This window comes from Tupaia chinensis, unplaced genomic scaffold, assembly GCF_000334495.1.
Source record: "Tupaia chinensis unplaced genomic scaffold, TupChi_1.0 Scaffold144010_1, whole genome shotgun sequence".
Taxonomy (NCBI): domain Eukaryota; kingdom Metazoa; phylum Chordata; class Mammalia; order Scandentia; family Tupaiidae; genus Tupaia; species Tupaia belangeri.
Window position 1 is genome coordinate 700,682 of NW_006203862.1, and position 22,332 is coordinate 723,013.

At 36.1% G+C, this 22,332-nt stretch overlaps 1 protein-coding gene across 1 annotated transcript in view; it reads right to left on the reverse strand.

The window, feature by feature from the left end:
- Positions 1-22,332, reverse strand: part of MLIP (muscular LMNA interacting protein) — a 162,664-nt gene that overhangs the window by 70,301 nt on the left and 70,031 nt on the right. The window contains exon 10 of the mRNA XM_014583036.1: positions 8,393-8,437. Within this exon, the coding sequence (XP_014438522.1) occupies positions 8,393-8,437 (45 nt within the window). The remainder of the gene's footprint in view (positions 1-8,392; positions 8,438-22,332) is intronic.

Consider the following 22,332-nt stretch of genomic DNA (forward strand, 5'->3'; position numbering starts at 1 on the left):
GCCTGTTTTGAAATAGTGGTTAGCTTCCTTCTTGTTCTTCCTAATACTTTGTTCCTCAATGTCAAGTGGTCATATAATCTACATTTACTGAGGATAGTTACAACACAAAGTAAAAGAATAGTTCCACCCAAGTGATTCCTCATCTGATAGCACCTTGTCACTTGGAATAGGGTCTGTGGACCACAGCATCGGCATCGCCTGAGAATCTGTTAGTGCCGGGTCTCAGGCTCCACCTCAGACTTGCTGAATCAGAATCCATATTTTAACAAAACCCTAGGTGATTCATGCACACATTAAAATTAAAAGGCACTAACTGAGAACTCATCCTTGTAAACGTGTTGCCTAATTAGAGGTAGATCTTTCTTAATCTGTCATTCCAGAGATATCTATTTAGCCTTGGTCTTCTGCCTTCACACTGAAGAAGTGGCTTTAGAATGGACTCTTCTTTATTAGTTTCTTACCTACTTCCTTGTTCACAGTCACTTGATATCATTAGACTTCAGGTAGAAGTTTTTGTTTTCTTTTGTTTTGTTTTCACATCTTCAAGTCTTAGTTCAAACATTGGCTTATAAGCAGGTTTTTCCTCATGATCTACACAAAATAGTAATCCCCCTTGTTTGGCTTATATTTTGCCAGAGTACTTATCACCACGTGGCATCTGTTTATGTGTTTATTGTCTTGCTTTCTCCTCGAGGGTGTAAACTCTGTGAGGTCAAAGATCTTTGTTTTTTATATTTTTGTCCACCTAGAACTGTGTCTGGCGCCTAATTAGCATTCAATAAACTTTCGCAGAATGAGTAGATGAATTGATAGGCAGAAGCGCAGTATGCTGTCTATAATCCACATATGGAGGCCATAACATATGCTGACCAACTACTTGAGGCCACCATGTTCCCTGGATTGACTAACTTTTTAATTGTGGTATAAGCCAGGAAGAGGTAACTTTGCAGGATACAAGATCCACATGGCCTTTTACCATGACCAGAAAGAAGAAAGAAAGCGGGTTGAGGGGCTCTACCTCAGAGGTAAAAGTGGAAGGCTAAAGTTAGCATCTCTGAAGGATGCAGAGAGTCAAAGCTAAAGACCACTTCTCAAAGCATTTTAATTCTTTCCCTTTAAAAAAAAATCCTCCTCCTTTTTGATTATGAGGACAAACAGTGAAACTCTTAACAAAAAACAATGTCACATTTTGGAGAATTTAAAAGTGGGCAGTGAAGTGGAGCCAAGATCACGTTGGTTCTTCTATAATTTTAGGGGAGAAAAAGTCTAAGGGATAGAGTATGTGAAGTCCTCTAGGCCCAGTGGCAGGTTATAATGGGTGCACGATGCTAGTCTAAACCTGCTATTCATTTGTGTTTATAATCCATCAAGTATACACTAACACATGAACTTCGCTACTTGGAGCACTGTGAAAATAGATATAGTTTTCATCCTTCAGAACTGGAACCATAATTCTATGACAGCAAGTTGGTACTGCCTCTAGCTGGAGATCAAAGCTGAATATTAACTGCTAGCACTGATCTAGGGAATGCATTACCAATATTTCAAAATAATAGCTTCTTAGAGGAACATCTTTCTTAAATTAGTAACTTCAGGTAATGGACTGATGTGTTTCAGCTGCCTTTGACTATAATAGTAAGTCCTGGAGTGGTGCGATAGGGAAACAAAAGAAGGATAAATCCCAACTTCCAAGGCTTTATTTTTTTCTTATTGGAGATAAACCATTTGCAACAAAACAGCAAGAAAGTATGAAACCGCCTATAAAAAATTCTGTAAGCCTGGGTAGAAATTTTACTAATTTGTTGGATCCAAAGAGTTGGCAAAGTGTCATGGCTATGTCTTTTACCGATTTATTTCAGCCTTTTCATTCTCCAGTTTTTGTTTGTGCTTTTTTTCCTTTAGGATTTCAGTGGCGAAAACCTAGTACAAACCCAAAGGCATTCTATTGGGCAAGATGTGACAAGAGTGATATTCTCTAAATTATTTAAATAATTTACTCATTAAACTGATAAATGTTTATTGCCCCTAATTCTTTTTTTTTTTTCAAAATAAATGATATTATATGCTTGAGGCAAATACTTTCGCTTTTTTTATTCCATCAGATATCTCAAATCTCAAAACATTAGGATTCCCAAATGTACAAAAAAGAGATTTTTTATAACACCCATTAGAGTCTGTTGACATATCATTGTAGCTATCTGAACTTCAGTTTTTTCACCAAATTAATGGAAATTACAATTCCTGCCATAATAACTCACACAATGATTGTGAGCAGCTAATGAGATAAAATGCATGACAGAACTTTATAAAGTCAGATTTAGCATTAAAGAAATTTGAAAAGAAAAAAGAAAATGTGTGTGTGTGTGTTTTAGAGAGAAATTTTGGCTATTGGAGATGTGCCCTTACAGGAGAGACATAAAGCAAGAAATCACCTCCCAGGGGGGATGGCCATACCACAATCTCTTTCTCTCCATTCTCCTCTTGGGATTTTGGGCACGCACACAGACATGCCTGGTGAAAGTTTTAAAATACCAGATACAGGACTCAAACCATGTCAACTATGTGGGAGAGTAACAATGTAACCAGGACGCCATCCACTGGTCCAAGAAAATATATTTTTGAATTTATAAAGATGGAGCATTGATTCCAAATGATCTATAGTATCCAGAAAAAATACCTCCTTGGTGTTTTTCCCAAAAAAAATGCTTTATAATCACTAAATAGTTGTATAGAAACAAACATGTATAGGACTTAAATACATAATTAAAGCCACATTTCATAGCTCCAGAAACATTTTGTGTAATATACACAGATTGGCCTGATTGAAACATTTCAATGGGAAAAAGAAAAGACAATAGCATGACTCAGTCCTGAGGAGGCATACGTGATCACTGCCATAGTACTTAAGTATGCCATGTCAAGGAAAATCTGGTCAAGGAGAAACTGCCTTTGAGCTTGAGGAAGACATCAGTTCTACACAAAAGCTTTCAAGGTTGCATTTTCTAAACAACAGAGATCTCAAGGGCTCTCAGAAAGATGAGTCATGTACCACTAAAGCAGGATACATCAGCTGGCATTCAGGACCAGGAACAAAGTATCTGCAAGTTTAAGCACTCTTCTTTATAATGTTCCAGTAAGCTGCATTTTGCTTTCCCCTGTATATAGCCATGTGGCTTATTCTTTAAATCTATTGTTTTGTACTTTCTAGATTTAGTATTCTATTCTGAACATTGGACATTTTATAACGGCCTGAAATTTTAAAAGCAAAAGTCATCTAAACCTGGGTCCCTCAGGGCCAAGAAAGACTAGACCTCACTCATCTTGTCGATTTGTTTCCTGTGTAGAGAAAGAAGATCCTGCCAGCCTTTGTTAATACAGAGATAACGTTTAGTTCAGAAAGCAGAAAGCTTTGTGAAAGTTAAACTTAGATCCTAGACCTTGCCTTTCCTTTTAAAGCTCCTGTTAATAGACTAGAGAAAGCACTGTCCACAGGTGTGAAATCTCATACTTAAAAACGACCCCACCCAATCTCCTCCTCTTCAGTAAGTAATCATATTTTGCAGGCCACGCAAAAACACAGGCAAAGCCAGGCACAGGAGGCTCCTAGCATAAGCAATACTTCTTGAGCAGCCCAATTTCCCAAAACTTTCATCAGTCTTTTCTTATTCTCATTGAAAATGAAATACAGTGATTTCTTTTTGAAAGCTATACAGAATAAGGATGAGTGAGTACTAACACTGTGATCACAGATAATCTATTTAAACACTGTGATCTGTTTGTCTGTAAAAATGGCTGCTCATATCACCCCTCCATAATTCAGAGATGCTGTAAGCAAAAATAACACTTCTCTTGTCTATGGGATTATATTGTTAACTTTACACATTCTGTGAGCCTCACTGTAACGCCTTCAGGTTGTCGGAGTGGCTATTCTAATCTGTAGTTTGCAGGTGGTACTTAACAGTACTTTCTTTTCTAAATTTCTTTCTAGTCCTGATCTAATGCCAAGTTATTTCATGAAACAGAAACTAAGCTTCTTGAACTAGTTTCAATAAGTCCCCCAGAACAGTCTCCCAAGCACAATACTGAGTCATTTGGCTTCTAGGGTAAAAGAAGGAAATATTTTAAGAGTAAGGGCCATGACCCTATTTCCTTTTTCCTTTCCAATGTTGAATTCGCACAGTTGCAATGAAAACAAGCAATGGGCAAGCCAACTAAAAAAGTTAAAGGCATGAAAAATTATGTATCTTTAAAAAAAAATCAATCTCAAAAGCAATTAGATGTTTGTATTAAGTTCGTGCTGCCGCAGCAATTTGTCATACACTTTCACTTCAGCCAATTTTCTACATTTCTCCCCTAAAATAAGAGTTGAATAATTTTAGGGAAGGAAATCAGGGAGAAAAAAGAGAGAGGCAAGGCATTTGTGGGATATAGAAATGGCTTACTGCCTGCTGATGATAATGTGTATAGTATTCTCAACTGGGCTGGCCTGAGGTGTATTTCATGTTGGGTAAATTCCTTTAAAAGTCAAATGATGTATAGCAATCAAATGTTTAAAAATAATAATAATAATATTTAAAAAGGTAGTATTATGAAGCACAAAAACCTGACCCACACTGGGGAATAATTTCAATTAGTAACTGCTTACATTATTTATATAATTAATGTTTTCAATAATTTTGGTTTATGTCTATATACATAGACAAAAATATATAATAGACATCAGTATTATTTATCACATGGTATCTATGAGTATGCATATATGAAAATATATATTTATATCATGGTTTTGTCTTTCAGAGACTTTCTATTTACTCATATTATTCAGAATTTAATCCTGAAAAGAGTTTATGATGGTAAATATTAAAAATTATCATTTTTATTATAACATAATTTATAAATTATAGGAGAGCAAAAAATATTTACTCAAAGAAACAAATGCTATATAACATGCCTTGCATATAATTTTTCCTCTCAGACTTATTCCACTCCCAGGCAGAGTAAACACACAGTTAATGTCATAAAATAGAAATCAAAAGTGATTGAATTGAATAATTATATCAATCCAAAAGATGTTTGTTTTTTGTGTGATAAGCTTGCCTGATAATAATCCCTTCACAAACCTACCTATATCTCAAGGGCATTTTGAGATTAAAACTTAATTTAAAACTTGGTTAAGAAATGCCTTGAATTCCTTAGAGAAAAAGTTTAAAGTAAATGCAAAGAAATTATCATCAAAGTCAGTCAAAGCAATGATTTGCATTTTTCCCCTGAAGAACACAAACACTGAATTATTTTATTAGGTCGATTTAAAAAAAATTTTTATTACATTTGCAATGAGTTGTTTTACTATGCCTTATTTTATGAAATCATATTTTCTCCTTTGAAATAAAGTTTAAGTATTAAACCAAAACTGGCATACATAAATATTGGGTCATCGAGAAAGTCATGACCCATTTTTGCAACAAAGAACATAAAAATATGCCATGACTTTCCCAATAATCTAATACACATACATATAAAACACATACGAACACACATTTATGAGGCATCTTGAAAAAGTTCATAAAAATGGATACATGAAGATTTCAGAATTTTTGCACTAAAATAAACTCATACGTTAATTCTGATTTCCCACATACATTTTGAAGTCCCCTCAGATGTCTATTTCATCAAATTAGTTATATGTATATATTTAATATTTTGTATAGCATGTTGAGTGAAATTATATATGAGGATGTTGAAAACATTCTTGTTTTCCAAACATTGCTCTCAAGAATCAAATCTATCATTTTAAATATTATTATAATTGTAGCAATATTTTCATATCTTAAGTGGGGAACCATCTGACTTCATTATGTTGGCGCCGTGCTTGTTTCCATGACAACTCCTTCGCTTCACTGTTAGTAACCATAGATGCACAGCTGTGGATGGGCTTGAAAAATAAGTAACAGAATGCTTTCATTGATCAATTAGGAAATGGAAGCCTGGACCCTCAGACTTGTGACCAATTCTTGTCAATCTATAGTTAGCAGGATCTCTACGACGGGTTTCTGATGCCCATTCCGGCATTCTTTTGAGTGTACCCTACCATTCCCCTCTATTCTAAATCAACTGACAAAAGAAATTACATACATGTAAATATACTCCATATATACACAATATGCATAAATACCAGTATATGTAATTGGATCAAGCCATTTTAAGACTCAGAGTAGGCTGTTTTATGATTTTTCAGCAATAAATGTTGTTGCCTTTTGGTATGATAATAACAAGATGACTTGTTGGTTGTGGGTCTCGGATACAAAAATAACAGCTAAACTGGAGAAAAATAAGTATTAAAGAATGATTTTCTCTTCTTAATGTCTCAAACTGCTCTACGAGAAATTTTCATTAGCTTTGCTGAAAGTGCTTGTTGTTCAGGAATTTACCATTAATTAATTTTTTTTTTAATTTTTATAAATTTTTTTTTTAATTTGACTAGAAATGGATAGAGTGAGAGAGAGAGAGCAAAAGTGAGAAAGCAAGCCACCAGGTCTAGGACTCGAACTGTGGTCTTCTATGTGGGAGTCCAGTACCCTTAACTACCACACCACCTGCCAGCCCCACCATTAATTTTGAATAATGAAAATTCAAAGATATAAAATCTTTAATTAGTGATATCTAGAAAACTTATTTTATGGCTTCAATTTGCTGACCACTATAAGAATAAAAAATATAAAACAGTATGATAAAAAGCAATCATCTGTTAACAATTTTATCTACATATTTTTTATTCTAGAATCTAGATTTATGCTGTTCAAAGCAGCCAGTAGCCACACTGTTGATCCCTTGATATGTGAGGGACCAGCAGTTGGTGTAATGGCTATGTCGCTGGACTCCCATGTAGATGACCACAGTTCGAGTTCCAGACTGGGTAGCTTAAACTCATGCCAGGCATGTGTGCATGTGTGCCCAAGATCCCGAGAGGAGAATGGAAGAGAAGGGATTGCAGCATGGCCCTTCCCCCGGGGGGTGATTTCTCATTTTCTCTCTCTCTGTCTCTCTGGCAAGAGCATGTGCCCTGTAGAAAAAAAACCTCTCAAAAAGAGAGAGAGAGAGAGAGAGAGAGAGATGACTAGTCTCGATTAAGATTTGCTATAAGTATTAAAAAAGAAAAAATTATATAGAAGATTTCAAAGACTTCAAAGACTTTGCACCCCCTCAAAGGAAATATAAAATTATCTCAAGTTTTATACTGATTAAATGTTGAAATAATATTTCAGCATCAAATAAAATATATTATTGATGCTACCTGTTCTCTTTACTTTTATTTATTTATTTATTTATTTATTTATTTATTTGGAGAGGTTTTTCGCTATAGGGCGCGGGCGCTCGCCAGACAGAGAGAGAGAGACATAGAGACAGAAAGCAAGAAATCACTCCCCAGGGGGGATGGTTACGCCACAATCCTTTCTCCTCCATTCTCCTCTCGGGATCTTGGGCACGCACGCACACGCACCCAGTGTGAGTTTTAAGCCACTGGGTCCAGGACGCGAACCGCAGTCAACTGCGTGGGAGTCCAGCGACACAGCCATTATGCTAACTGCTGGTTCCCTCTTTACTTTTATTTTAAAGTGGTTACTAAAAATGTAAAATGTGATGTGACTTTTATTTGTTACTCACAATATATTTCTATAATTTAATGTGGTCTAGCCCACTCACATGCTAATTCTCCTGTATGAAGTATCTCAAATCCAGAATCTACCCTACATTATCAGTCATGCCCTTCCTGAATCCTTTTCAGATCTCTCCCATCAGGAAGTGAGCTCCCTTCTCTAAATTCTAATAGCATCTTTCTTCTGAGTCCACTCAATCTCTATGACTAGGATGAAAGTTATTGGCTAGTTGAGTCTATAGGTTGTCTTATGTTTGTTTGTCACCTACAGATCATCACTATGGAGGTTTTGTAAAGGGTCAGTAAACTTTTATTGGGCAAATAAGTGAATAAATTTACAGCAGTAAATTTATTCTGTTTTCTTTTGTCCAGACAAGGTTGTCTTGAGAGATCAGTTTTCCTAAGTGGATCTTTGTAAGAAAATAGATTTAATGTACAAATAATAATAATAATAATACATACCAGTGGCCAGAAGGTGGTGTGGTGGTTAGGGTGCTGGACTCCCACTTGGCCAACCCCAGTTCCAAGTTCTGGACCTGGAGGCTTGAAAATCACACCAGGAAAGTGTGTGTTTGAGCCCAGAATCCCAGCATGGCCATCTCCTTGAAGGATGATTTCTTACTTCCTCTCTCTCTCTCTCTCTCTCTTTCTCTCTTTTTCTCAAGCACACATGCCTTATGGCAAATAAACCTTAAAAAAAAAAAGAAATAAAGAAAAGAAAGGAAAGAAATCACTTACCAGTTGGCTCTCAGACACAGTAGAGGAGAGTGAGAAGAGATTTGCCTGCAAAATATAAACATCTTGCTTAGTAAAATTCATAATTTAATAATATATCTATATTTAAGTATCTGCAGTTCTTTTATTATTAAAGTAATGCATATGTATTGTAGGATTTTGAAAAATATAAGGAAAAAAAATATTATTATACTATCCAAAATTATTTTTAACCTTTTTAGAACAAGGCCTTACAATACTTTCCCTATGCATTTTTATTTATTTCATAAAACAGTGCATATAATTTTTTATATATTGCTTATTCTCATCTTAACATAAGCATTATCAAATGACCTCAAAAATTTAAGGTTACATAAAATTTTATTCTTCGTATATTTTAGATTTCACTTAAACATACCAGCACTGTTAAAATTATATTTATTTATACCAAGTATTTATATAAATAAATATAATTTTAATGTATAAATTATATTTATTAAAGTATTTATATAAATAAATATAATTTAATGTATAAATTATATTTATTTATACATTACTTATACATTCATGTCCTTCCTCGGACATTAAGGAGAAAAATAGAGAGGCATAACATTAATGGGACAAAGAAATCAATTGACAAAAGAAATTACATACATGTAAATATACTTCATATATACACACAAGTAAACATACTCCACATATACTCTATATATGTAAATATACTCCATACAAACTCCGTATATATATATTTATGTGTGTGTGTGTGTGTACACATATATATATTTATATCTTTTAAATATACATATATATATATTTATCTGTTGAAGATAACTTTATAATATTACCAACTGGACAGGAGAGAAATGCACACATGTTGGAATATTCACTTTGCAAGTTAAATAATGTGATTGTATGGATAAAAGAACTTAAAATAAAATTTTAAAAAATTTAAAAAAACAAATAACAAATTTTTACCATTATATAAAAAGGAAGCCATAATGAAGATTTTTGTGTTTTAGAAACCAAAATGACTTAGCTTATTATATTGCTGAAAGAGCAGGTTAATGCTGTTTCTTCATTATTTGTTCCTATATTTTATTCCTGTCAACTGAATTTATTTTCTATATTATATTTATCATGGCAAGGATATTTAGCATGAGATATGCCCACCTAACAATTTGTGGTTTTTTGGATAGGTTTTTGCTATAGGACACATGCGCTCCCCAGAAAGTCAGAGAGAGAAAGAAAGTGAGAAATCTCTCCCCGGTGTGTGTGTGTTGGGCCGGGAGGATGGCCACGCTGCAGTCCCTTCTCCATTCTCTTCTCGGGATCTTGAGCACGCATGCACACACACCTGGCATGAGTTTAAGCCACCAGGTCCAGGACTCAAACCGCGGTCGACTACATGGGAGTCTGGCAACATGGGAGTCCAGCGACATAGCCATTACGCCATCTGCTGGTCCCCCACCTAACACATTTTTATGTACATAATATGGCATATCACAAGACCATAATCATTTTTGCTTAACTGAAATTATGCCTGTAATTCCCAATTGCCCCTTCCTCCTAGCTTACAGAAGTAAATGTTTTGGCATATTTTTCAGAACTTAATGTCTGAACTTTGAAAATATTTTCATTTTTTCTTATTCTTGAATAACAGTTCAATTGGCCATAGAATCCTAGGATAATGATATCTCTCAGCCTCTAAAGATGCTAAGCTGCTAGTTCTGACTTCTGTTGCTTCTGTCAGTCTAAATGTCTTATCTTGGTAGATCACCTGTTTTCACATTTGATTAGCATTTAACATTTTTCTCCACATCATTCTGTGTTTTCACTATGATGGGCCTAGGAGTGGATATCTTAACTTATCCTTTCTGGGATTTGGTGAGCTGCTTCATTCTGAGTATGAATATCTTTCTCCAATTCTGAAAAAAAAAATTCATAATATCTCTTCAAAGATTGTCTTTCTCCCATCATTTCTTTTTATGAAACTTCTTTAAATATATATTGGGCCTTCTCAATCTGTCCTCCATATTTGTCTCTTTATGCTGTAATTTGATGGTCTTCACATATAAGCCTAATAGTTAACTAATTTTTCTTCAATTGAATATTAATATATTTAACACAGCAGTTGACTTTTATATTTTAGTGACTTTAAATTTTTGCTTCTAGAAATTCTGCTTCTTCTTTTTCAAATCTTGTCTTATGGTACCAATAACATCTTAAACATTTTAAATATATTTATGATTTTTTTCCAGATTTTCCTAGTTCCCAATTGCTAAGTCTTCTGTTGTTTATATTTGATGACTCTCTTTCATTTTTCTCCATCATGATATTCTTTAATCATTTTGTGATTTTTTTTTTTTTTGAGCTTACCTTCAGTCAGAGTAATTTTGGTGATTTCTGTAAATAGCCAAGACGCCCTGGTTGGGAAACTATTCCTTCAATACATTTTACCTTTCCCTTGTAGGAATTCTAGGAATTGCTCATTCTGGACCAGTTACTATTTTATTTTCCACCCAGATGTTCCTAAACCTTAAGGGTGACATATGACAGATACCCACATTTCATATTTCATGTTTCACATTTTGAGTCCCTTTAAAAACAAAAGAAAACAACAAAAAAAAAAACAACAACAACAACAAAATGAGAGCTTTTTGTTATAAGGTGCATGCACTTGCTGGAGAGATGGACAGACAGAAGGTTAGAAATCGCCCCTCAAGGGGGGTGGTCACACTGCAATCCCTTTTCCTCTATTTTCCTCTTGGGATTTTGGACACACATGCACACGCATCCAGTGTGAGTTTAAGCCTCTGGGTCTGGGACTCGAACCACGATTGATCATGTGGGAGTTCAGCGACCTAACCATTATGCCCTCTTGCTGGTCCCTAGAGTCCAATTTTTTACAGGTCTCTCTTTACCACCGGAGTGTAGGGTGGGGTTTGGTTCTCCTCCATTCTTCATGATTGGTGTGGCCCTCTAGGCTCTACAATATGCACAAAGGAGTCCTTTATAGGTCTTTATCTTGTTATATAGAGAAAGGTAGAACCTAAGCTCTTAGCTACTATTATTGACTCAGATACACTTATGTTCTGTCAGAGCGCTAGCTTCCTCTTTACACTCTGACTTGGCACTCCCACCTTATGACATACAGAAATCTTTTCTTCCTTTAGGTTGTATAATTTATATATCTTAACAGCTATGTTTTATCAAACATTTCTACATAAACAGAATCTGAGTCTCCACATCATTTCAGCCTTCAACATTGACAGGAAGTTGTCAACATATATATGCATAATCATAAATATGCTTGGTTGAAATATGATAAAGTTGTGTTCCTAAGATATGTATTTTTCTTGAAATTATAAATATTGAAGGATTTACTGTGGATGTCTGATGACTGTTTTTACTTGTAGAGGGGTAAGTGAAAAATTAAAGCTTAGTGGTTCTGTGGTATTGTCAAGTTGTAGGTGTGTGAATCACCAGATATAATGACGAGCCACCTGCTGTCCTTTCCACACTGTGTCCAACCTTATTTGCTTTCTGCTGGTTGACTCATGCCGTTCTTCACAGGGATTGTCACTGCTTGCTGCCATTCCTGGCTGCTTTATGGTGGTAGGGTGTCTTGGATAAGTGCTCCCCATCTTTAATTGCTGTGAGTCAGGTTACTGTACACTAAGATGAATGAACATTGCCCTTCACAATGCCCATCAGTGGTTTTTTTTTAGCGCACCTAGAATTTCATTTTTTGGCCTCACAATGTAATATGAGTAATAATAATTTCTTCTAAAACCTTAGCTTTTTTTCCCCTCCTGTAATGAATTTTTTAATATTGTAATAATGAGAAAATTCTCAGTAGGTCTCCTAAGTTAAATGAATTGCTTCTGTGAAATATACTGAATTAAATGCATCTTGACTACAATAAAGCATGGTTAATTTTTATCTCAATTAGTATAGAAAAAGAGAGATTATACATTTAAAGTATTTGAATAATTTACCTATATTACTGACATTTTTCAGTATATTGTGCTAAGCAATTCAAGTTGTGATAAAAATATCTAAAATCCTCATATAAATATATTATTTAAATTAAAAACAACCTAAACATCTTCATATCTAGTCTCCATAAGTCCTCCATGGGGAATGATGATATAAAAAAATGTGTTTTAGACACACCCAGATATTTTAATTTTATTCAGTACAGTGTTCTTCATGTCACTGCTATGAGAAACTTACCAGAGAGAAAGGACAAAATTTAATACAACCTCAGGGTGGAGAGGATATAGATAAAGTCAATGCAAATTTCCCTTATTGAAGAGGAATAATGGCATGTATTAATTTTTTTTAACTAAATAAGCAGGGTTTATTTTTTTAGAGGTTTTTGCTATAGGGTGCGTACACTCGCCAGAAAGAGAGAGACATAGAGACAGAAAGCGAGAAATCACCCCCCAGGGGGATGACTACGCCACAGTCCCTTCTCCTCCATTCTCCTCTCGGGATCTTGGGCACGCACGCATGTACACGCACCCAGTGTGAGTTTAAGCCACCGAGTCTGGGACTCGAACTACGTTCAGCTCCATGGGAGTTCAGCAACATAGCCATTACACTAATTGCTGGCCCCAAAATAAGCAGGTTCTTTCAATGAACTCAATCATGTTGAACCACTGAGAAGTCATCCTGTCCATACCTCATTGGTTTAATCCTGTTGATTAACTGCTGAAGCTACAGGTGTGTTATAAATACTACAGCAATTATTACCAGTATATTGTGCTAAGTAATTCAAGTTGTGATAAAAATATCTAAAATCCTCATATAAATATATTATTTAAATTAAAAACAACCTAAACATCTTCATATCTAGTCTCCATAAGTCCTCCATGGGGAATGATGATATAAAAAAATGTGTTTTAGACACACCCAGATATTTTAATTTTATTCAGTACAGTGTTCTTCATGTCACTGCTATGAGAAACTTACCAGAGAGAAAGGACAAAATTTAATACAACCTCAGGGTGGAGAGGATATAGATAAAGTCAATGCAAATTTCCCTTATTGAAGAGGAATAATGGCATGTATTAATTTTTTTTAACTAAATAAGCAGGGTTTATTTTTTTAGAGGTTTTTGCTATAGGGTGCGTACACTCGCCAGAAAGAGAGAGACATAGAGACAGAAAGCGAGAAATCACCCCCCAGGGGGATGACTACGCCACAGTCCCTTCTCCTCCATTCTCCTCTCGGGATCTTGGGCACGCACGCATGTACACGCACCCAGTGTGAGTTTAAGCCACCGAGTCTGGGACTCGAACTACGTTCAGCTCCATGGGAGTTCAGCAACATAGCCATTACACTAATTGCTGGCCCCAAAATAAGCAGGTTCTTTCAATGAACTCAATCATGTTGAACCACTGAGAAGTCATCCTGTCCATACCTCATTGGTTTAATCCTGTTGATTAACTGCTGAAGCTACAGGTGTGTTATAAATACTACAGCAATTATTACCGAAACAATGAGGAAAGATTCTGTTTGGTGGGTTGAGTTGGGGGAGCAGGTGATGTGGGGAAGCTAATACTTCTGAACAACTGCCCAACAGTCACTTAAAGGTAAAGAAACAACTAAAGACATTTAAAATTAAATTTGAAATTGTATTTGAACAGCATTAAACATTTGGTAGTTCTCCTCTATTTATGTCAATACTAACTGAGGAGATCAACCTTTGAAAAGAGTATAAGCATGGCTCTTAAGTAAAATAAAATCGTATAATGTACATACTACAGCCTTTGGCATCATTTTAATTATAGAAGAAAGAAAAGTGAGAGAAGGAGAAAAATGACATTTTAGTTATTGCATCATCATCATTAAAAAACAGCAACTCAGAAAAGTCAGTTTCTTCAGAATAAAATCTATCAGAGGGTTAAGTTATACACTGGATTGTTGGGAACGTCATGATGCATTTTTGCATAGAAACAGAAAAATACATCATGACTCCTGGCAATTAATAAAACTAAAAGAGTTGAAGACTAAAGGGCACAGTTGCTGTGGTATACACTACTAAGACACTGTGCTTTTTATGTTCGGACCACCACATGGGATTCCTGGTTCAATTCTCAGTCTGACCTAAAATGGCCAGATATGGTAGCATGCACCAGTAACCCCAGGGGCCCAGGAAGCTGAGGCTGAGGCTAAGGTAGGACAACAGAAAGCTTCAGATTGGCCTTGGCAACATAGAAAATTACTGTCTGAATAAACTAGAGAAGTGAGAATTTGAAATCCACTGAAAAATAAATTATAAATTACTACTTATGGCCATAACTGTGCCAAAGCCAACTTAGGAGAAGCCAATTTTGTCCCCCAAAGATTTGATGCCTGAGGCACATCAGGTACCATCAAGATCTTTAGTTTTTGTCTATAGTTCTTTTCCTTATAAGCTACAGTTTTCTGCCAGTCTTTACATGTGTCCTTTCAGCTGGCATCACTCTGACAGATACCTTGGGGAGCTGGGGCTAAAACAAGTTGGATAGATTGGACGACAGAGTTGCTTTTCTCTTCTGCACTCTACTATTCTATTTCTGGCATGCTTTACCACCTTTCTTATGTCAGGTCCCTCCTACCTGATATAACATCAGGGTCACCATCATTAAGATCTCTCTCTGGGGACCAGCAGTTGGCATGGTGTTTCAGGTGCTGGACACTCCCACATGGCTGATCACGGTTCAAGTCCCAGACCTGGTAGCTTGCCTTCTCATTTTCTATCTCTGGTCAAATTAAAAAAATAAATGAATGAATAAATAAAATTAAATAAATAATTCTTTTTTTTTTTTTGAGAGAGATTTTCACTGTAGGGCGCGTGCGCTCGCCAGACAGACAGAGAGAGACATAGAGACAGAAAGCGAGAAATCCCCCCCCAGGGGGGATGGTCACGCCGCAATCCCTTCTCCTCCATTCTCCTCTCGGGATCTTGGGCACGCACGCACACACGCCCGGCGTGAGTTTTAAGCCACCAGGTCCGGGACACGAACCATGGTCGACTACGTGGGAGTCCAGCGACATAGCCATTACGCTAACTGCTGGTTCCCAATAAATAATTCTTTTAAAATTTTTTTTCTCTTTTGCCTTTTCTCTCTGAACTTCAACTGTTCTGAGTTTCTTATTCTCAAAACTCAAAGAACTTCAGTCTGTGATAATGTGCTAAGTGAATTATGTTGTTTCTCCTAAAGACTGATGTACAGGTAGGCAAAGACGACAGCCACGATCTTAATCGGGCACCTAACAGTCACTGAGTGCTGGGTTTGTCACTGAAGATGTTAGAAATTATAAAATGTTAAGATGCTTCACCTAGGGAACTAGCAGTTAGCGTAATGGCTATGTCACTGGACTCCCACATAGTCGACCGCGGTTCGTGTCCCGGACCCAGTGGCTTAGAACTCATGCCAGGCACATGTGCGTGCCCAAGATCCTGAGAGGAGAATGGAGGAGAAGGGATTGCGGCGTGACCATCCCCCCTGGGGGGTGATTTCTTGCTTTCTGTCTCTATGTCTCTCTCTGTGCCTGGCGAGCGCATGCGCCCCATAGCGAAAAAAACCTCTCCAAAAAAAATTAGAAAGGTTAGAACGATCAGTATAGATCTTTCAGTGGACATAATCATGTCACACCACTGTTCACAATTCTTCTTGTAACTCATCAAATCTCTGGCACCATGTGAAACCATTGGAAGCAGATCTAGGCTGGAGTTAAATTTAAGTCACCTCTCACCTAAGACCTATGACTGGTGGTGCACATCACCTCTGAAACTCTGAAACTCAGCACAGCATCGTCCCTAAGCATAGTAGGAGGGGACTGTGTGAGCTGGGGCAGTTGGAGGACATGACTTTGTATAGGTAGTAGGAAATATACCTGTACATATAGTAGGAAATATTCTTTGTTTTTAAATTTATTTTACATATTCCATCGCAATTCATTCCTTAGCTTGTAAAGTGAATTTACCCAACATGAATACACCTCACACCAGTCCAGTTGAGGACACTACACACATTATCATCATAATGAAGTTTTACACATTTTTCAATACATTGTGATATTTTGGAAACAATATACTTCAATCATAATATTTTCTTATCTCTTAAGCTCATTAAAATGAGATCTTACCTATATATCTTATTCAATATTCGGTAAGACTGTCTCAGTTATGTCCCTGCCATCTAAAATAATCATGAAATGCAGAGTATATGAAGTAAGTTGTTACTAATAGAATGTTCCTCATAATGATTTTTTTTGATAAATTAGTAAAAAGTCCAAATACGTGCCCTATTTTCTGAAGTTGCCTTTTATTTTCTTTCTTTTCTTTTCTTCTTTTTCTTCTTTTTAAAAATCTATTTATTTATTTATTATTTGCTATAGGGCACATACGTTTGCTGCAGAGAGACAGAGAGAGAAAGAAAGTGAGAAAGCACCTCCCCCCTGGGGGGGTGGTGACCACAACACAATCCCTTCTCCACTTTCTCCTTGGGATGTTGGGTGCACACGTGCCCAGAGTGTATTTCAAATCACCAGGTCTGGAACTTGAATTGCCCAGTGAGCCTTATGAGATCTTACTGCCTTAACCTCCATGCTGTCTGTTGTCCTGCCTTTTATTTAGGCTTCTACCACAGCATGCTTGTGTTCTCCAGAGACAGACAGACAGATGGAGAGAAAAATCACACCCTGGAGGGGTGGGGCAGAGGAGTGGCCATACTACAATCCCTTCTCCTCCATCCTCCTCTCAGGGTTTTCAGCACACATGCATATACAATCAGCATTATTTTCAAGGTACTCAAACCTTGGTCAGGCATGTGAGAGATCAGCACTTTAGCCACCATTATACCTGCTGGCCTCTGCTCTATTTTTTGAAGGTTTCCTTTTTCTTTTGTGAGAGAAAGAGAAAGAAAGAAAGAGAACCAAGCATCCTTGACAAAGCCTCCCCATGCCACAATCTTCCCTCAAGCCACTTAGGCAACAGGACCATGGACATAACCAGTATATTCAGATCTACCCAGCAACCCAACCCAGGTTCCCACAGGATCATACAGCAACGTCTCTATGGCTGGGCCTAAAGTTGCTTTACATTTTTAAAATTTATTTATTTGTTTATTTTTCCATAGGGCATATGCATTTGTGGAGAGAGGCAGAGAGGGAAAGTGAAAAATCACACAAACTCATACCGTCAGGAGTGACGGCCATGTCACTATCCTTTCCCTCCCATTCTTGTCTGAAGATTTTGGGCACACATGCATATGTGCCTGGCAAGAGTTTCAAGCCACCAACTCTGCAACATGAACTACGGCTGGCCATGTGAGATTCCAGCCCTTTAACCACCACACTGACTCTTTTTAAAAAGAGTATACTGTAGTTTCGAATCACATAATAAAGTGAATTTATACTGTTATTAATGAAAAATAATAAATATTTGCAGGCCAGTATAATGCAAAGAAAAAAAAATTCCTCCTAAAGCTGATACTGTGAAAATAGAAGGAAACAGAAATTCTAATAAAAATGCACTGCTTTTCTTAGGGGGAAAAAAACTATTTAAAATTAATCTCATGAAAAACAATGACTTGTATTCATTATCTGATATTATGAATTAATTTGCATGTAAGTGAGTAATTTAAAACATTAGAAATAGTAAAACATTACTGTCTTAGATAATAATATGACCAACTATTAAACTATTCATCCAAAGTTCAGACTGAAGCTTACTGGCCATGAAAATATAATTTAGACCCAGAATATAAATATTAAAGGATAAAATATTTAAAGAACACAAACTATTTTCAGCTTTTCAGCTTGTACAAGTACATACGAGTGTGGGGGGCAGAGGCTTTATCATGAAGGAGACCTGGGTTGGGTTTTGTCTACTCTGGATCTTCTGAGATATGTGTTCCCCTTCTGTAAAATGGAGGTTTTGTAATAATAATGTCCACCTTATAGGGTTGATTTATGACTTATATGTGATAGTCCATCTTTATTCGCAAGATAAGAGCTAAAAAGATTCCTTACTGCTGCTCAATTTAGTATCTTTTTAAAAGGAAGCAAGTGAAATGTGTCTGATAAATTAATCTAATCGAGCATGCAAGTGCCCTAAGGCTTTCTACCATTCAACATATTACTAAGCCAACCTAGTTTCAGCTCTATTACACTTAAGAGAATCTCAATTAAATTTCTTTAAACTAGCTTTCAATTCAAGCACACCAGGAACTGCATAAAACCTTTACTTTAGTGCCTTTACACCACATGGCTCATTCTAAAAAAAAAAAAAAATCAGACTATGTGAAATGTCATAATGCATGCAATAAAAAATCAAAGAAACATCATCCTTTTGCATTGATTTTCTTCTTCTTTTTAATTTTTTTGAGAGAAGGCAACTTAACGCCAAAGACCCATAAAATGGAATTAGTCATACAATTTTTCATTATTTAATTAAACCATTAGGATCAGTCCATTCATTCATTGAAAACTCTCACCTTTCTAAATTTCTTTTAACATCATTCAGCTCTCTAACCAACTCCTCTTTTTCTACAGGAAATAAATTACTCATTTATTATTTTAACTTTTACTGTCTTTTCCATTGAAATACATGCTTCAGGAAGGGGGATCTTGCCAGACCAGCTGTGGCATGGTGGTTAAGGGAGCTGGCTCTCATATGGCTGACTGAGCATTTCATGTCCTGGACCTGGTGGCTTGAGAGATAAGCCTGCTGTGTGTGTGCATGTACCCGGAGTCCTAAAGGGAGAATGGAAGAGAAAGAATTGCAATGTGGACATCTCCCTGAGGGAAGCTCGCTCATTCTCTCTCTCTCTCTCTCTCTCTCTCTCTCTCTCTCTTTCTCTAGCAAATACACATACCCTATAGCAAATATTTTTTTAAATGGAAATCTTATCACTGAGTCATAATATTGACCCCCTTTTTCCTCAGTGATGCCTCATTGACTGGTGCATGGCAGATACTTGGTAAGTATTTGTCAAATCCACTTAAAAAAAAAAACATAGAAAATTGAATAATAGAGCTAGAAAATAGTGACTAGTTTTTCTCCTAGTCATGACCTATGGATTATATATCATTTTTTAAAAGAATTATTTTACTTAAGTTTATCTATTTATTTACTTATTTTAATATGACCAGAGAGAGAGACAGAGTGAGAGAGAGGGAAAGTGAGAAAGCAAGCTGCCATTGGCCATGGACTAGAACTGCCATTGGCCATGTGAGAGTCCAGTGCCATTAACTACCATGTCACCTGTTGGCCCCACTACACTAAAGTTTTAGACACAACCCTATATATTTTTTAGTATAAAGACATAACCCCCCAAAATAGGAGTTTTGGGTGGTCACTGCCAATCTTTGGAAGATGTTCTCAATGTTAATATAATTTTTCTTTGTGACACTAATTTAATTCTTGGATTGTCAGTGCCCATCTTTGGAAGATGTTCTCAATGTTAATAAAACTTTCCTTTGTGATGCTAATTAATTCTTTCGTTTGTTCAACCACCTCTGTGACACAGGAGTTGGTAAACTGCATGATCTCTGATTTTGAATATGATCTGAGAATCTATACAAAGTCAATGACACACTGAGTCCCAGCAGGTATATACTCTGAAGATGCCTTCTTCTTCAAGTACTGAAAGCTGGTGAAATACTGAAGTGTTAAAGTCTATACACTTTTTAGAGTTGCTTTGGAGTTTCCATGGGAGAAGAAGGGAGAGAACTGGTGGGAAATTAATTAAGTGAAAACTATTCACATTAAACTTAGGGTGAGGCATCCACTGCTCAGCCAATAATGAATTTAGAATTTTTAAAATATCATGATATAATTTATTTTAAAAATCAAAACATACTGCATTAAAAACAGAAGTTTCACATAAGTTTAAGACTTCCTTCCCCCTTCCCTCCCTCCCTTCCCCACCCTCCCTCCCTCCCTCTCCCTCTCCCCCTTTTCCCTCTCTCCCTTTCTTCCTCTCTCCCTCTCTCCCTGTCTCCCTGTCTCCCTGTCTCCCTCTCTCTCTCGCTTTCCATGGAGCCCAGACACTCTATGGCAAAGTAAAATAATAATAATAATAATAATAATATAAAAGCAAAGATTCTTCTTTAAAAATAATTAATCAAGACCAAGAATCTTATCTGAATCAGAGTTTATATTTGTTCTAGTCTATACTGTATGATGATTCAGTGTTAACTTTGAATGACTCAAATGCTCTCACAAAGTTAAAAGTGTGACAGTTGGCCTACTTTAAAGCCTGATAATAGAATGAAAAGGAAAAATAACTTTAAATAACCTGTGTACATGAAGATTGAAATAATACTCCAGAATTGTTCCCACTGCTACCAAATTAATTATCCTCAGGGAGAAGAGGGTAGAGGCATCAGTCCTCTGGACCTCACCAAATTATTAGTCTAATTAGAGGTACTTTGCTGAAAAGTAGGAGTAGATGAGCAAGGAAGGTGAGAGAGCAAAAATTCTAGCTCCTTTTTCTTGGGTCTATCACTTACTGAACATATTAGTCACAAAAAAATACAGATTTATATTTAGGAAATTTATTTTCCATTCCCACAGAGAATCGAGGTAGCCAATCAAATCATAGTGCCTCCAGTCTTCCAAAGACAGGTAAGGAGAGGGGAAGTTGATAAAGGCAAAAGGGGAGAGAAAAGAAAAAAGGGGAAGAACCCTTATTCACTAAGCAATCCCTCTGTGTCAGGACTACGTTAAGAGCTTTTTATACATGAACTAATAAAAATCTTACACCAACCAAATAAGGTTATTAGTATCTCCATTTAACAGGCAACAAATACAAAGGAACGAAAAGGTAAAATTACAAGATATTTACCCAAGATCAGAAGATTATCTAGAAATGATACTGTTACTTAGACTCAAACTTAGGTCCAGCCTACTAAATGCCTCCACTCATTTTAAGTGTTACTCCAAACAGTTTCCAACAGAAAAATAATGAAAGCTGTAGGAAATGCTCTAAGCAATGTTCCTACTCATATCCTCTAAATGTAGATTCCTGGATGTGATAAAATTTAGTCATTTCACCCAGTTTATTTCTTATTTGCCTTAGGGAGAATCAAATAAAGTCAGAATTGTAATGATGACATGCACAAAGTACACATTTAATAACTATTTATTTATAATGATGATTATAACAAAAACTTCATAACAGAAAATGTAATGTGTAATTTAAAAGGAGTACTTGACTGCTTTGCTTTAAACTGAAAACTAAATATTTGCTTAGGCAGTAATCCTGTTTCTTGTTTTTTTTAAAAACTATTTATTTTTAATTTAATTTGTTTATTATTAGTTTTTAATTTTGCTATAGGGCATGCGTGCTCAACAGAGAAAGAGAAAAATGTGAGAAAGCAAGCTTCCAGATCTAGGACTCAGACCACAGTTGGTCATGTGACAGCCCAGTGCCCCACTCACTACACCACCTGCTGGCCTAACACTCTTGTTTCTATTAAAACATGTGTGGTCAGAAGTAGCACTTAACTGGGGGGATGGCAGAGGGCATGTTGGTTAAGGTGTTGGACTTCCACATGGTCAACCACTGTTCAAGTCCCAGATCTGCTGGCTTGCTTTCCCTCCCACCCACAATAATAAAAATTAAAATTAAATAATTATTTTTAAAAAGTAGAACTTAACCACATGATGGAAAATGCAATTATGAGGTGTGAAGAATGCTGATGGGGTAAGGATGTCTAGTAAGAGCCAACTCCCCACAGTTACCTGAATTAAGTGAGTCCATAGTTACACATCCTTTATTAATCTGGTTTTGCTCATAAGTGGAAATATGTTTATTTGGTAATAATTGACAAGTAAAAAAAAAAATGAGTCAAAGTTGATAAACTGACAATCCTATTGAAAATAGATAAATCTTTTTATAATATCTTTTCTAAAATTTTTTTAGAATTATTTATTATTTTTAAATTTGCTAGAGAGCACA